Here is a 16,146-nt window from a genome sequence, read left to right as displayed (position 1 = left end):
TCCAAATCTCAAATCTTGAATCTTGAAGTTCAAATTCAAGCCAATGGCTCTTGGCATTTCTGAGCCCAGAATCTGCCAGACACCAGTGATTTTCAGAGACCTGAAACACCCATGCTTATTGGACCACTGACCTGATTTTATCCCATCTTTAAGAAGCAGCTAACCAGACAGTTAAGCACTTATTTACTCAAAAGTAGAGATTGTGATCAGCAAAGCTTCTTATATGAGCAAGGAAAAGAAGGTTGGGTGTATGTGCTCAACAGGATGGACATATGAAAGTCCAGATAATATCCTGTTTGGTATATATGCTGTTGTTCAGCAAAGAGCACTGTAGGAGCCTATTTAAGCTACAGCCATTAAAAACAATTACTGCTAAATGGAGTTAATTGGTTTTAATACATAGCAGAGGAGATGTCATTAGTCATGTTAAGGTCACATGCTAAAAGCTGTGAAAATATTTTGGGTAGTAGTTTATTTTAAGGATGGATTAAATTATCACTGAATTGTGATGGCAACCCCATGAGAGCAGATGTGGCAACCACAGTTGTGCAAACTGCATTCTTGATGAAGCTGGCTAATAAAATAAAGTTATTGCATACACCAGTACGTTTGCATTCTAAGGTTTTAATCATCTCACATCCAGTGTTAGTGAAAATCATTGCTATAACACTGTCGTTGCTAAAGAAAAGAGAACTTGAATGCTTAAGACCATGTGTATGAAGTATAACAGAAGACAGAGCCATAGCAAAGACAGATGAGAGATTTTTTGTCCTAAAGTTCTCAGGAGGAATTTCAACCTAGACCTGTTTTCATAGCCATAAAATAAATGCCCACATCCTTCTCTCATCACTCAGTTTCCACGTGTTACTTAGAAAAGCTCAGATATTTAGTGCGTGGAGACCGTTGGAGAATCTTCATAGATTCTTCGTAGACAATATTACCATCAACTTTTCTGAGGACCATGTGCAGGCTTGGGTGTGAAAACGTGGTTGACAATACGCAACTAAGTGTGTGGGGTGGGGGAGTGAAGACTGGGCATTACCACGTCGTCATCAAATTGCTTAGCACAGGTTGTATGGAAAGACATCTGTATCATTTAAAATTATAGTACTTTCAAAAAGCAAAAAAAATCTTACAAATATCTAAGGCTTGGAAGGTGCTGGAAGGCATCTTGATCAATGTACACGAGGTTGTTGGCCTTCTCAATTCTTCTGCAAAGAGAAAGTGAAACATCAGAAGAAATACATCAATATATTGATCTTAAACTGTCTGTGGTTGCATCCTAAAATATGTGTGGTTGCCCCAGGATGTAGCAGTACTGTACACTGACAGATTATTATTCTTTTTTTTGAGAGCAGATCTGCTTCCAAATAGCAGCCTACCACAGACTGGCAGACCCCACCGCTTTCTGATATCAGCAGTGGTTTGAGGATAGGTTTCAGACTGACCAGGGAAAGAATGAGAGTTAGATAAGAACATGGGAAAGACAGAGGGAGATTTCCAATGTTCCTGCATTACTATGGATTCTTCAGAGCTTACCTTAACCAAACTGCAAAACCTTGATACTTGCCTATAATTCATCTTTATAATTGTCTTCTTTGAATTTAGATTACTCATTACTTACATTTCATGTAGTTTGGGAAGGTTGGAAAACACATTTGCTTCTATGACCTCCAAGGCATCATTCTGTGAGATCTCTCTGAAAAATAATTAAAAAGTCAAGATATTTCAAGCCATGCTTTCAGCCAAAGGGTGAAAGCAGAGAATGGACAAGAGAAAAACTCACATGGAACTTCTTCCTAGATTACAGATCAGTTTTAAAAATCAGGTCGACATCAGATAATAAAACAGACCTCAGAAATGCCTATGACCTGCCACCAAAGGCAAACAATGAGAGTCTGGAACAATACATCTTCCGAGGCTGAAGCCTGTATCTAAAACAGTAGTCCTGCACCTCCTTCTGTCACCACACCCTGTGTGTATTGGAAGGCACCACCACTGGCTATTGGATCTCTGACATCACTAATTACTGATGGAGAATTAATGAAAGCTTTTAACTCAGTGCAGAAAATAGGGCATGAAAGGTGACCGAAATGGAGAAAACAGCTATGAAGTTCCCAAGAAATATGACACAGCCTCAGCAAGTAAGACATGCTGCTATATTGACCTGATGTAAACTTCAGAGATTAAAATTAAGTCACCAACAGACACATCCTTATTGACAGGAGCTGGAGACCACAGACGTGAAGAACTCTTCCATACCCTGGAGAAAACCCTATTTAATCTTTTCTATATATGATTAATGCCCACTTGCAGCCACAGAACTGCAGAATAAAAATGGCTAGTTTTCTGTTATCAACACACCAGAACACTCTTGCTAGTCCAGAGGACATATATCATTGCTTCCTTAATCTATGGGATGCCAAAGAGATAGCTCAGGTTTTAATATAATTCAGAGTTCAAGAATTCTCCTGGTAAATAAAGGGGAAATTACTGAAGTGCAACCCATCCTGATTCCTTCCCTTATACTGACAGTGACCAGGAAAGTTGAGGTGAAGATGACTATGCCAAAAGATTCAACATGACCGTTTTTGAAAATGTTGCAAAAATGCTATTTCCCAGGCTGGGATCAGCTATTGGAAGTAAACATTGTAATGCAGATATAACTTGGTGATAGTGTGATGGTCCATTGGATTTTTCTGGTAATATAACTTTGCACATATTTTGAATTAAACCTTGAATAAATAGTCAGATTGTAAAGTGGCCATCACTTGCTCCTGGATAACTTGTTCTTTTGAAATTGTGATAGCTGCAAATAGATTCAAATAGGTCTGAGGTACAATAATGGATTGTGTTACAATCGATTCAGTGCACAGTCAACCGTCAAAAAAATGCCAAAATTATTACAAGTAATATAAAAATTATTCCACTACCTTTAAGTAACAACTGGAGTATACCTGACAAATTACCCACCCATTAAAGACAACAAAAGCCTTGCAAAAGAAGATAAATTGTTCATCTGACCTTTTCTGCTTTAAAAAACACTTCAGTGGTTTGGTACTTTTTAGTTTAATAACTCTGTATACTCAAGGCTTTTAGAGAAGAAATCCAGCTCTCTGCTCTGGTAACTAGAGAATAAGCAAATAAAAGTAGATGAGGACTGACCAATAGGCTACTGGTAGGGGAGCGATTTGTAGCTATTTGTAGTCACACCATGATGGGAAAGAGTTTAACAGTGCCGAAGCACCAGCTCACATGTGAACATGCCCCTCTTTATCATTTAGGTATCATCAGCAACAAGAAGCTTTGGCCGGTTTTCCTTCATGCTATGCAAGGTACACAGCCATCACAAGGGATGCTGCGCTTGAAAGCTTCCCACCTAAACAGACAAAGGGAAGTGGTGAAAACAGGTACGAAATGAGAAGTGACTTTTTCAGGGTCTCATGCAGCAAGTCCATGGGAGAGATAGGAGATGAGTCCCAGTTCCCACGGTTGTCATTCATTTTGGAGGGGGCTGGTGCTGCCCCTGCTGCGCTGTACCATAGAGAATTAACTCACAGGTCTCCACCAAGGATGTTTTTGTGGCATTTCCCACAGTCTAAAATGCAGTTTTCTAAAAAAAAAAACCAAACAACCAAACAACCCAACACAGAAAAAACAAAACTTTTAATACCAAAATAAATCTGTTTAGCCAGAAGAGATTTCACACCACAAAATAGCTCAGGGCAAAGTGCTGCAGATTTGTTGGCCTAATACAGACAAAAAAGTTTATTAAGAAAGCACAATGTGGTAGTGATCTCCCCCTCAGGGCTGTCAAGAATAATAATTTTTTATGATTCAGTCTGTTATCTAACTTTGAACCAACCTGGACAATATAAACATTTTAATCTAATTCTTACAAAAGAATGTTTCTGTATCAAGAGAGTGTTTTGGCTTTCTAGCACTGGGATAAGTTATGTGCTTTGTTTTGGTTTGAAAAATGGGAGATACAGGCCTGATTAAAGTAGTGCATGAACAAGTCATGACACTTTGGAAGGTTAGGAGAATACAGATTTAAGAAAGGAATGAAAGAGGAGTAGGAATAGAAATCTATAAACTGATTTTAAAAGATTAACTTTAAAAAAGAATTAAATAATACCCGTATGAGGGAGGATCAGATATTTGGGGAGTGACTTGGTTTCCGTATGAATGTCCTCCCTTCACATTCGCAAAGACAAGTAAGTTCTTCAGGTAGGAATCAGTCTTCTGAGCTTTTTTCCCAGCATGGAAATGTTTTTTCTTTTTTTTCTTTTCTTTTTTTTTTTTTTTCCCTAACAGAGGCCATTACTATTCTTGGCCTTGGGGGTCTCCATGTACCTGTTACAGGCTGTCATTCGGGTAAGAAGGAGAAATAAAGAATGATTCAGTTTAAGAGAGCAGTCACATGCTGTGAACAATGAGCACCAGTCTGGGTTTTGTTTGCATGATTTCTGTGAACAATTTATTCATTCATAAATAGTGCCAAATGCACACCCTGCTCATCAAAAACCTGAAGAACACTGTCTTGGACAACAGTGGTATCTTTGGCACTGGAAGTATAAGCCAGTGCTGCTCACACCAAACAACTAACTCAACAGACTCAGATCCTCTCTAAAGGAGAGCAAATAATGCCTGCAGCAGTAGCTACAAACAGAAAAAAGCAGATTTCTGGCTAGTATTTGTGCATGAGATTTCTTTTACAGTATAAATACACATCAGTAGATGATTGCTCATAATGCAGATCTTATTATATGTCATCATGACAAAAGACGGGACTGTTATTACATTGTTTGCCTGTAATGAATGATAATATTAGCACCAGTGCTACCTATCACAGTAAATCCAGTCAGTAATTTGAGCATAATTCCTGATGCATGCAAGCTTTTGAATATACGGTATGTGAAACAATCAGAGGCAATTTCTTAAAGAGAAAAACCGACCACCCCCAAAACCCGAAATCACTCACTAACACCCCAATATTGCAAAATGCTTAAGCATCTGCCTAAACTCAGTTTCCACTGCATGCACAGCTTTACTGAAATAAACAGCGATTCTCAAAAGCATAAATTGTTTACCAAGCACAGCCTAAAAGAGGGAAGAGAATTCGGTAAAAGTGTTTTATTAAGGATAATTATTTTTTTAGTTTTCTTTAAAGAGAACAGATGACTTTAAGGTATGACAATAGCACACAAAGAAACATCCTCTAGTTTGCTACTAACATAGCAAACAGTAATCATTATCTGTTCAGAAGGAACCAATTGTAGTGCAGTGTTTCTACGTGCAATAGTCAGAGGAAGGAGAGAGCAGGAAAATGAAGAGGAAGATGACCTGCCTGCAAAGCTGCCCTCAGGCAGGGCTGGTACTGCAGCTTCGATGACATCTGCGACACAGCCCAGCATGAGGCATAGGAAATACTCCCCTTCAAGCTAGCTGCATGCCAAGCACCATCTATAAAAATCGAGATACATTGAAATGGCCTTTTAAACAATTCTATTAGCAAAGAATTTATAGTTCATGCCAGTTTCTTTGCAGTCCTCTAAAGAAGTCTCTTAAACCAATCAAAGTCTTACAGTGAAAGCAAGACTACATTAAACTCACAAACTAATGGTCTCACAGCCAAGCAATCTCACATTTCAAATTAATGTAAGAATAAAAGACTGAGCATTTATTTGTCTATTATGACAAAAGTTATTTGTCTCTCTATTATGAGAAAAGTTTCTTTCAGGATCAGTGTGGGGCATATAGACAGGGATAGGGCAATTTCTTCCCTGCTAGAAAATGTGGCTTTTAAAAACGTGTGTGTATGTTTCCATATACAGGGTGTGTCACTACAGAAGTGAAGGTAAATCAGATCCTGGTATGCATCCACAGGGGTATTACTAGCAGAGACAGAAATGCAATCATCCCTCTCTACTCAGTGCTTGCCAGGCCACACCTGGATTACTGCATCCAGTTCTGGTCCCCAGAATTCAAAACAGATACAGATAGACTGCAGAGAGTCCAAATGAGGGCCACAAAGATGATCTAAAGGCTGGAGAACCTGCCCTATGAGGATGGAAGGATTGAAGGAGTTAGGTCTTTTCACCCTGGAGAAAAGAAGGCTCAGGTGGGACCTCGTCATAGTATTTCAGTACGTAACTGGTGGCTACAGAACGGGTGGAGGGTCTCTCTTCACAAGGAGCCACGTGGATAAGTCAAGGGGCAATGGGTACAAATTGCATCAGAAGAAGTTTCATCAGAAGTTTTCATCAGAAGTTTCATGATACAAGAAAGAAATTTTTACAGCGAGAACAATCCATCACTGGAACAACCTCTCCAGGAAAGTGGTGGAGGTTTTCAAGATGCAGTTGGATAGGGTGCTAGGTAATCTCATCTAAGCTCCCTTTTCCCATGGAAGGTTGGACCTACTGGATCCTATTTTATTTTCTTTTAATTTTATTTTTCCTTCCTTTAGATATACGTATTCTTTAGAGTACTTCTGCAGTTATATCAGACAATTTGTCAGGTCAGTTTTACTGAGAGGTTTGAGTGATGCAAAAATTTAAGCCAAGTTTAAGAAGGATTTAGCAGTAGCTGGTGTCACACAGAGAACCCCACCCAGGATTCATTGGGTGAGCACCCCTGGGAACAGCCTGTGATGTGTCTGAAATGAAAAATTAAACACTCAGCACTGGTATGTCAGTCTCAGTGTGGAAGGCCGAGGAGCTCTTATTTGTTTTGGACTGATCAAAACCAGGCCAATCTGGAATCTCCTTTTGAAAACTTCCCTCTACAGTGACAGCAAAATACTACCACATTGATTTAGACAGGTTACAAAAGAAAGGTTATTTTTCTTAAAAGTATTAGAGAATTTTAACCTTTTAAAAATAGATACTTGACACTTTATTCTGCCACTGTCCTTGTGAACATGAAAAACTTGTCTCCTACTATGATTCATTGAACACCAGGGAGTTACAGGCTAATATATCTTAGTAGTTATTGACATTTCAAAAATGAATTCAAACACCGACTCTTCTCATCATCACTTTACTTTTGTGAAGGTATACATACATGGTGTACTGACCTGACTAAGTGTAACGTCCATTTAGCCAGCTAAGTATTAATACTGATTTCACACTTAGAACAAAATAGTCTATACGTAAGTCTTTGAAGGAGATTATCAGGAGGCACCAATACTGTGTCTTCCTGCTTTCTCCAAAGGGCATGGCACCATATTCTCAAGTAAATCAGTTCAGGCACAGGAAAAATAAAACACAAATTTCCACATGGCTGACTGAAGCAAAGGGGTTTTTAATTCTATCAGTACTTTAGCATCATGCCAGCAATCCAGATGAAAGTCTTTTGAGAGTTTGGTTGCATTAAATTAATTGTCCATGTAACAGTATTAAATTGGTCTCTCTAGTCTGAAAAAGCGTGTGATTAGTCTGCAGAATTGGAGCTGATAATGACCAAGTCCAGCCACAGAAGCCACATCATCATGAGAATTGATTTTATAATCAGTATAGTTTTCGGGGGATACATACCTCATACTACAGAGCTGAGGGGATGTATTATACTAATTTTAGTTTATTGCCAGTAAAGCTGAAACGGAATGAAGCCTTGCAAGTCAAACAAACCAGGACCAGGTCTTTGGAGGAAACGGCAGCCTTCAGCAGAAAGAAGGCTCCAGGGCCCGGAGCCAGCAGTATACATGCTGACCTTGCACCACCATCCCTCTACTTCACATCTGGGATGGATAGCTGCTACCCTGTGGCTGCTCTCTTGGTCTAAAATTAAACTCCAAATCTCCACTTCTTTTTTTGAGTAAGCAGTTCCAGGCTGCCCTTAATAGAGGAATGCTGATGTGACTCTGCTTGCAGTGGACTGGGAGTTATTGTGGCCATGTGTGCAGTTTTGGAAGGTGCAAACTACAGGGAAAATGGCTGAGTAGTAGCTATAAAGCAAAAGTACTTATTAAGCAATACCCATGCAGGTGTTGAGATTTAGGTTTCATACGTTCATACGAGATCCTCCATATATATTGGGAGGTTCTTTCTGAAGCAGTTAAAAAGAGACAGAGGCCCTGCCTGGACCTCCTCTGGAGGAAATGAAACACAAACTCTCAGTCCTCCCGATCACAGCTGGTGTCACAGAGTAAGATGTTTGTACCCTGGTGCTGCCCAGCCACTTGGGCAGATAGATATACCTGCTGCCCCAGCATCCCAGCTGACCAACAACCAAACTGCTGTGGGGAAGGTGATGAAGTCACTGGAGTTTTACATTGACTGTGAAAGCTTGTAGGGAAGGCAGAAAGATTCCTTGAAAATATAAGCACCCACCCTAGCAGTGGTACTTCTTTCTCAGACATGATGGGCCCCAGAGGATCTTGAGACCCCGGTGGTAAAGAAGGTGGTTGTTCAGCTGAGAAAGGGTCCTCCTTGTTCAGAGATGCTGACACAAGCATTATGCCTGCCTCATAATTCCCGTGGAAATGGGCTAGCAGTGTTTATTGCCACTTATTTTTTATTGCTTCTTTGCTGGCTTTGGTAGTCAGCTAATGATGAATAGTTTTATTGAGAATGACCTGGGCAGATGAGAAAATTATGCTGGGGATAATCAACCAGGAGAGCAGCTGAATGAAGAAACTGGAAGCCTTGCTCCAGAGAAGACTGACACCTGCCTGACCCCAATACTCTTCCTGTAGCAAACTACAGTTCAAATTCATTTCAGGGAAATATCAATAGGCATATTGTCTTGGACTTTGGCTTACAGGACCCAAAGTCTTTCAAAAGAGACCATCTTGAAGCAGATATTCCTGGACAATTTAACAGCCAGTTTTAAAATGTTTTAAGCAAGCAGACACACAAAGGAAATGCCCCCGGAGAACTGTTCATTACTAACTCCGATGTGTTACAGAAATGGGGAGATCCAGAATAACAAGTGTCTCACATACGCACAAATAAACTTTTTATCTAAGAGGGGAAAATTGTAAAAAGAAACTCTCTTACTCCTCAGTTATGGCAATAAAAATGTTCCCGGGCTTATGAGAAGACCCTGAATATTTGCCAGAGCATCATGCAGTATGTTACACCCACTTCAATGAAAATAAATCCCCCTGACCTACCATTAGAAAGATATTTGCACTGTCTAATGTTAAATATAATTATGAATACAGACATTATCTTACAGCTGCTATCATCCACTACGTCTTCCAAATGTCTTCTTGAAGGGATTTAGGCCTCTCTTAGTCAGTGTTCCACAATCCCTGCAAAATATATTTTTCTATCACAGAGATTTCTTCATTTCTCTTTGTGTTCATTCATTCCTTCCATAATGTAGGCTTGACCCCACAAACTTTTATTTTTGAGCTTTGGCTCCAGATTCAGCCAAGACCCTACTGCATAAATATTTGCTTGATTGGGGCACCCAGATATAACCTACTTGGTGAAGGGATCTACTATGCTTCCAAAGTTAAATCCAAACCTCTCTTTGTAACAGAATACCACAGAAAACACAAACACCAGAAAAAAGCTACTGAGTCAAAAGCTTTAAAAAACAAACATGCAATGAGGATGACTTACCTGATTGAGGTTGAACAGACAACTGTTCTATCAAAAGCAGACAAAAATCACCAGTAAGCCCAAATCTACAGGTTCTCTCTTGGAAGACATAAAGATGACACACTATACAAAAATGGGAATTACATACAATCCCTAATCTTTTTTTTTTTTTTTTTCCAAGGAGCTAACGACAGCAAAGAGGAGCCTGATTCAGTAAATCTAGAGTCTTATTTGACAAATAACTGATCAGATCTCCACTATGAAACCTTTGCTCCTTGGGAAATCACATGCTTCCACCTGAATTTCCCTGGCATAAATTAATCCTCTTCACTTGCAAACACTGCAAGACTGCACACAGGTAAGAAAGTCTTAACAGGGGGAAGGAATTATGTCATACAACTCGAGTGAAAATCCAATATATTAATATATCGTGTTGTGTTTGTGTGTTTATAAACAGAATATTCCAATAAAAGCAATAAAATAATAGCCACATGATGGTGGTTACTCACTATTATTAGTGAGCAGGAGCCTTTCTGCACGTGTAACTCCATTTACAGGGAAGATGGTCATGAACTTTGTTTATGAGAGTCTCTGGCACAACTATGCTGTGTAACCTTATATTTGGAGAAAGTTTAGACAAACAAGGGCTTCCTGCTACCATCTGCAGCTACAGTGCTTTCACAAGAAACTCCTCAGGCTGGACTCAGCCCTTTCAGAAGTCTTCAGTACTAATTCCTCCAGAGAAGTCTTCAGAGGAACAAGGTGCAACGTTTGAGAAGGCAACTCCTGATGCTAGGGAGTGATTTGTTAAGACCACTTTGGTCTCCCTGGGAGCTCTTCACATTATCCTGGGTCATAACTTACTGGAGACAGAAAGAAGCTGAAGATAAAGATGATGCAGAAAACCTTATCTGAAGTAGTTCTTCCTTCTTCATCAAGGGAAAGGTAAGTGGGATACTCCTCTCTAGCCATACCGCTTAAAGGAGGAGGCTGAACAAGAAATGTGGTTTGAATACAGAAACAATGCTGTCCTTGGAAGTTGCTGTATCTCTTCCCCTGCTGTACTGCACTGCATATACTTATGACATTTTTCTGTCTGGCTTCCTGTAACAATGTAAACAAACTGGGACTTGCAGCATACTCACACTGCACAAGCCTGGCAAAACCTTTCCTGTTTCCAGTAAAGCATTTTGAAAAAAAATAATACTGATAAGGGAGGAAAAAAAAAGAAAACAAAACAGAAGAGATCCCAAACCACAAAAAATAACATTTGGAAAAGTTGTATTGATGAAATACAATAAAAAAATTTAAAAAAAGGAGAATGAAGTGCATGATTTCTGATTACTGTTATTGCTTTGGTTGAGACTGAAAGAGATTTCACACTTTACTGTAGAAGGCATGTAAATCCTTTGATTTTAATATTTTGGATCTGTATTTACATTAAGATTCTAAATTTTAGAGAAGTGTATAATTTTTCTGTAATTTAAAATAAGTATTGTCTCTAGAAACCACAGAGCTCAATACACAAAGGGACAAAGAAGTGCAGACACTTGAAAGCAATCCTCTGAGAACAGTTTAGTTTTCAGATTTAAATGAATGTTTTGTGTGCGTTACATACCAAATTAAAAACTAAAAGGTAAATGCCTTAGTGTTCTTTTCATCATACTAAAAACAAAATGTATTTTGAGTCTAGAGCAGCTTATTTTCACAAGAAAATGAGGAAACAAATTTAACGCATATTATGGAACGTCATCAGATTTCCCTCTGAAAGATCTTCTAACTTGAAGTTACCCAAAGCCCTAAGGATTTAGAGTGGATCCCTGGGGAGGATTGTATTTTTCTTACATGCAGAAATGCACAATAAACAGAAAGCGACCAGCAAGAACAACACACACTTTTTTTTTTCTATACAGAATAATTTGACAGTCAAGGAAATGTGGTTTCATTATATTCTTTCTACTAGTTTGAAGATACCTCTGCAAGATTGCTCAGGTTAAGAGACATAGAAGGGAAAAGATTCCCCAGGTGAATCCCTTGTTTCCCATTCTCAGCTGGTAGCCTTTGGTTTGGATGGATTAAGTAGCAGGTAAGTACATGGGCTTTTAACTTGTGGCTTCTCTGTGCGTTAAATTGCTGGTAGAATGAAGTGAGTACTTCAAAATGGTAGGCTCAGGAGTTATTTCTACAGTGGCACCTATTTAACTTAAGGACCATGCAAAGCCTCCAATCATATGCTTTCGTTTTACTGTTAGTGTAGTTTTACTCAGATTTAGTTGATCCTAATCAACAAGCTTCTACTCTGTCTCTCTCTTTTTCTTTTCTATTAGGTGACATACATTATATCTCAGTTTCAGTTAAACAAATACAACTCTACAAGCACACAAGTCCCAACTAGCAAAAAAGTTTAGTTTATGATACCTATTAAGAGAGTTTCATGCTAACAGTGGCTGAACTTCTGCTCACTTTTTTCTTCATGTGCTGCTAAGGTCATACAGTGAAGACTGAGAGGGGCCAAGAAACTCACACTCACTTGGGTACTACCTGGACTCAGTACACTCCTATATGCCATCCAGTTCAGTGATTCTCCTAGATATGTTTTGCCTCCTCATTCAAATGGTCCAGAAGAGTAGCAACAGGATGCCTGCTCTTGTTTTTCTCCTCCTTAAAGATCTGCAGATGGAGATGGAGACTCACTAGGAGAGTTAAATGTTGTGCGTGACATGACTGGTGAGTAAGGTGCCAAAGGGGGAGAAAGAGGACTCCCATTAAATCGGGAAGAAAGCCCTTGATTTTCCTTTGGGTCACATTTAGCTAAAAGTAAAATGGAAAGACTTTATTAGATAAGACTGATGAAATCCTCCATCTATCCAAAAACGAGCCACTGCACGGCAGAAGCAATCTGACCTTCCCACAGTGTCCCACAGTGGAGCTTGGTCACCCACATCACATCTCCTGAAGGTACAATCTGAGATCGGCATTTCATGGTATGCAATCCACCAACCTACCCATCTGAAAATAAACCATCGATCACACATATGCAGATATGGATATGAAAAAGTGACCCAGAATTCTGGGGGTTCCAAGTCCTACTACCCTCTGCCTGAGTCATCCTCCTGTCATAGGAAGCTTGTTGTGGCATATTTTGTGTGGGAGGAAGGATGGGGGAGCAAGGAAGAACAACCCAAATTCTACTTTGTCCTTTGGTCCTAAAATTATGCATAATTCACAACAGACTAATAAAAGAACAAAATGACTACAAAAGAGGAAAGAGTAGGAAATAAGGGGAAAACTTCCTTGTTGCATATTGTATCTTCAATTGAATGCCAGAATTAATCTGAATGAATTATATTTTTTAATTTGTTTAACTATGTTAATAGTCACCATGCACTAGTGGTTTTAGCAGTGGTTTTAGCAGTATTTTTTCTTTGTATGTATGACTCAAGAATTACCATAGCAACTTGATTCCTAATTAGCCTTCAGTTAGTAACAATCAATATGATTAGACAAGGTTATTGCTGGAATAAGCTCAATAGATTTTAAAAAAGGCTACTGAGAGCCAATAATGGCTAGAAGAGAATGAGCAGACTCCTGGACAATCTCCCCCAGTGGATGGTTGCTGTTCTGCTGTTGCTCACCCTCCAATGAACAAAAGAAGTCATGGCAAAGGAGAACCTTGCCATTTACGTGACTGCAGAAAGCTTTTAAACCATGAACAAATTCACAAAATATGGAGAATGGAAACATTCTTAGATTTGCAGACAAAAAGATACTTTATGCGTACATTGTTGGGACTGATGTTGACTTCACACCACTGCAAAGCAAAAATATGTATATCATTGATTTTTGTCAGTGTCCCTACATTTGTAATCAACATTTCTATGTGGGAAGGATACTTGAAACCTGGAATAAAGTGAGAATGAACAGTACACAGGAAAGGGATTTAAGCAAGTTCAGTGCTCAGATGACATCCCATTAGGAAGTCCTTCCTCTAGTGACCTGAGTGATTGCACATCACTGACAAATTTGCCCATCATTTTTACCATCTTTTTTTCAACTGTTAACATGTTCTCTCTTAGTCTGAATGCTCTGTGCCTGGCAGCACAGTTGGATGAAAACATGATGTGCTTTTCAGAGGTATTCTGGGCCTAGGGAACACAAAACAGGCTCCTTCGTACTGACAGATGAAGGTTCATGAAAAGCCACTTTACTTGTTAGCACTTTTACATCTGCTACCAAGAAACACAGGCAAAAAAAGCTTATTTTTAAATAAACAGCGTGTGTTGTCAATTACACTGAGGCAGGAGGCTGTCACAGATGTACTGTGATCTATTTACTTGCCTCTTTGTAAAAATGTCTTGCCATTTGGCTCTGCCCTCTATTCTTCTGCTGGGCATAACCTCTTTACTGCAGCTCAGCTCTGCACAGAGATTTGGGCTCAGGGAATGGAGGAGCAAAGACACTGCACACTGTGAAAATGTCATGGCAAGGAAATCTGGATAGTGCTGTAGGACAGCACCTCAAGTTGACCTTCCTATGTATAGAATGCCCCAAAGAAGAATAAAAGGCTTTTAAGCTCAAAAAAGACAGTTTTTATTAAAATATAAACAAGGATAATTAACTATAAAGCAGAAACACCTCAAAGGAAATTGAGGCTAGGTGGAAGAGAACTTAAAAGTGTTTAAACATCTCCCTCCGCTTACTTCCAGAGCTTTTGGAGAAGCTTTAGAGTTCCTCAATGACTTATTCCAAGTGGCAGTAAGTTCTGCTCAGACCTCCTTGAAAACCTGTTCATCACTGGAGACTGTTCCCCAGTGCAGTCTCTAAGTGGCACATTTCCACCTCTGCTTGCAAAATTCCTGCTACTTGTAGTACCTCAAAGCTGCTCCCCTTTGAACATGCTCATTCGCCTGCAAACGGAACACCCAATCCCACTTCCTTCAGGGAGGTCTGCCACTGTCACTTTTCCTAAGGAGCATCATCTAATTGGGAACAGAAGTCATAAATAACCAAATCCATTCCACTGTATCCCGCTTGTCCAATCAAATAGAGCAGGTGAGACAAGCCAAAATCTTAAGAATCTAGCACAGGAAGTCTTAAAGTTATGGAAGACAAAGCTGAAAAACATAACCATAAAATCTCATTCAAAATAAATGATGACTGACAAAAGAATCTGACACGTCTAATGAGCATCTTCACTTCATAGAAAGGATAAACATTTCCACATAAAGATGCAAATCTTTGTGCTCTTGAATAGACAAACAAGACAGAACTAAATCATGCTTCCAAATAACAAAGACTATTTTACTTTAGTTCACAGGTGAAATTCTGCATTATTGCCTGTTTTAGTGGTGAAACTTCACAGCACAAAGGCAACATAGAGAGACCATTCAAGGAGTTTGTGCTGAGCATCCACACTGGACAGCTATTCCTTATCATTTATTACATGTATTTCTCCTCCTCAGAGTAGAAAGCACCCCAGGAGATGGACAAAATGTATTCTCCATCTGGAGAAAATATTCCATAATTGTTACAGTAATGTTCTCTTGAATGTCCTCCTTCAGTAACTGATGTTAGCAGATCTCAGGGACAAGGTTCTGACAGGGGAAAAACACCAGCCTGCTACTGTCCCCAGCTCCTAATTCTCTGCTGACTGCATTGAAAAACGCACAGACACCAATAGCTTTTCAATATTCTGCATTTCTCTCACATTTGTTTGTAATTTCCATCTGCTGTGTTGGCTCCCTTAAACATTCAAAATATTTTCTGGCTTGGTTTCTTTCTTCCATTATAAATCCTAACAAATTGATCATTTCCAGACTACTATATATAAACATATATACAGGTATGCATGTGTGTATATACATATATACATATTCTTCCATGTTTAGTTTACTCACAAATGGTACCACTCTTTATTATTCCTTATTTTTTAAAGAATTAAGCACGTATATGGAGATCTTCATCAAAAACACATTCCTGCTTAAAAAATCAACACAAATATTCACTGTATTTTGTATGCAAATTGTTCTTGGCTTGGTCACAAAGCAAACAATGGGCACAATGAAACTCTGGATTTCCACCTGGGATGAATTGAGGCTAGCAGCGTCTTATAGAAAAATCAAAATGCAGCTCACTAATAATGATGAAATGCTCAACTGCCTCTCCACTGAGCAAAACAGCCATCAAACTAATGATTAAATCCACATCAATCATTTGGTATAATAGAAATAAAGGCTGTGCAATATAGTGTTGTCAGAGAATCAACATCTCCTGCTTAGAAAATAAATGCCTTGACTTCATCTCAATATTTGTTTTCTATAAATGTTGAGGTTTGTATCAGCATTTGTAGAGCAATGGGAAGCAATTCTTCATTGCAACATGCCAATTCCACTAGCATTATTTCTAAAACAAATGGAAAATCTAGATAAAATTAATACGGGAAGATGTTTCTGAAGTCATCCTCAAATTGAATTACCATTTCTAATCCGGTGCCAACTTTCCTCTTTCTAACAAAAAACATTTAGTAATGGTAACAATAAATACTGAATAAAATCCCATCTAAAATAAGTCAGGCATAGTGTCATCTAGG

General features: G+C 39.0%; 1 protein-coding gene across 3 annotated transcripts in view; it reads right to left on the bottom strand.

Annotated features, from left to right (window-relative positions):
• Positions 1–16,146, bottom strand: part of FSHR (follicle stimulating hormone receptor) — an 85,582-nt gene that overhangs the window by 27,279 nt on the left and 42,157 nt on the right. For all 3 annotated transcript variants that reach the window (XM_013192472.3, XM_013192471.3, XM_066993564.1), the window contains exons 3-4: positions 1,625–1,699; positions 1,137–1,211 (exon numbers count right to left, since the gene is read on the bottom strand). In XM_013192472.3, coding sequence (XP_013047926.2) covers positions 1,137–1,211; positions 1,625–1,699 — 150 coding nt within the window. The remainder of the gene's footprint in view (positions 1–1,136; positions 1,212–1,624; positions 1,700–16,146) is intronic.

Source organism: Anser cygnoides, chromosome 3 (genome assembly GCF_040182565.1).
Source record: "Anser cygnoides isolate HZ-2024a breed goose chromosome 3, Taihu_goose_T2T_genome, whole genome shotgun sequence".
Taxonomy (NCBI): domain Eukaryota; kingdom Metazoa; phylum Chordata; class Aves; order Anseriformes; family Anatidae; genus Anser; species Anser cygnoides.
This window is presented reverse-complemented; position numbering and strand designations above follow the sequence as displayed.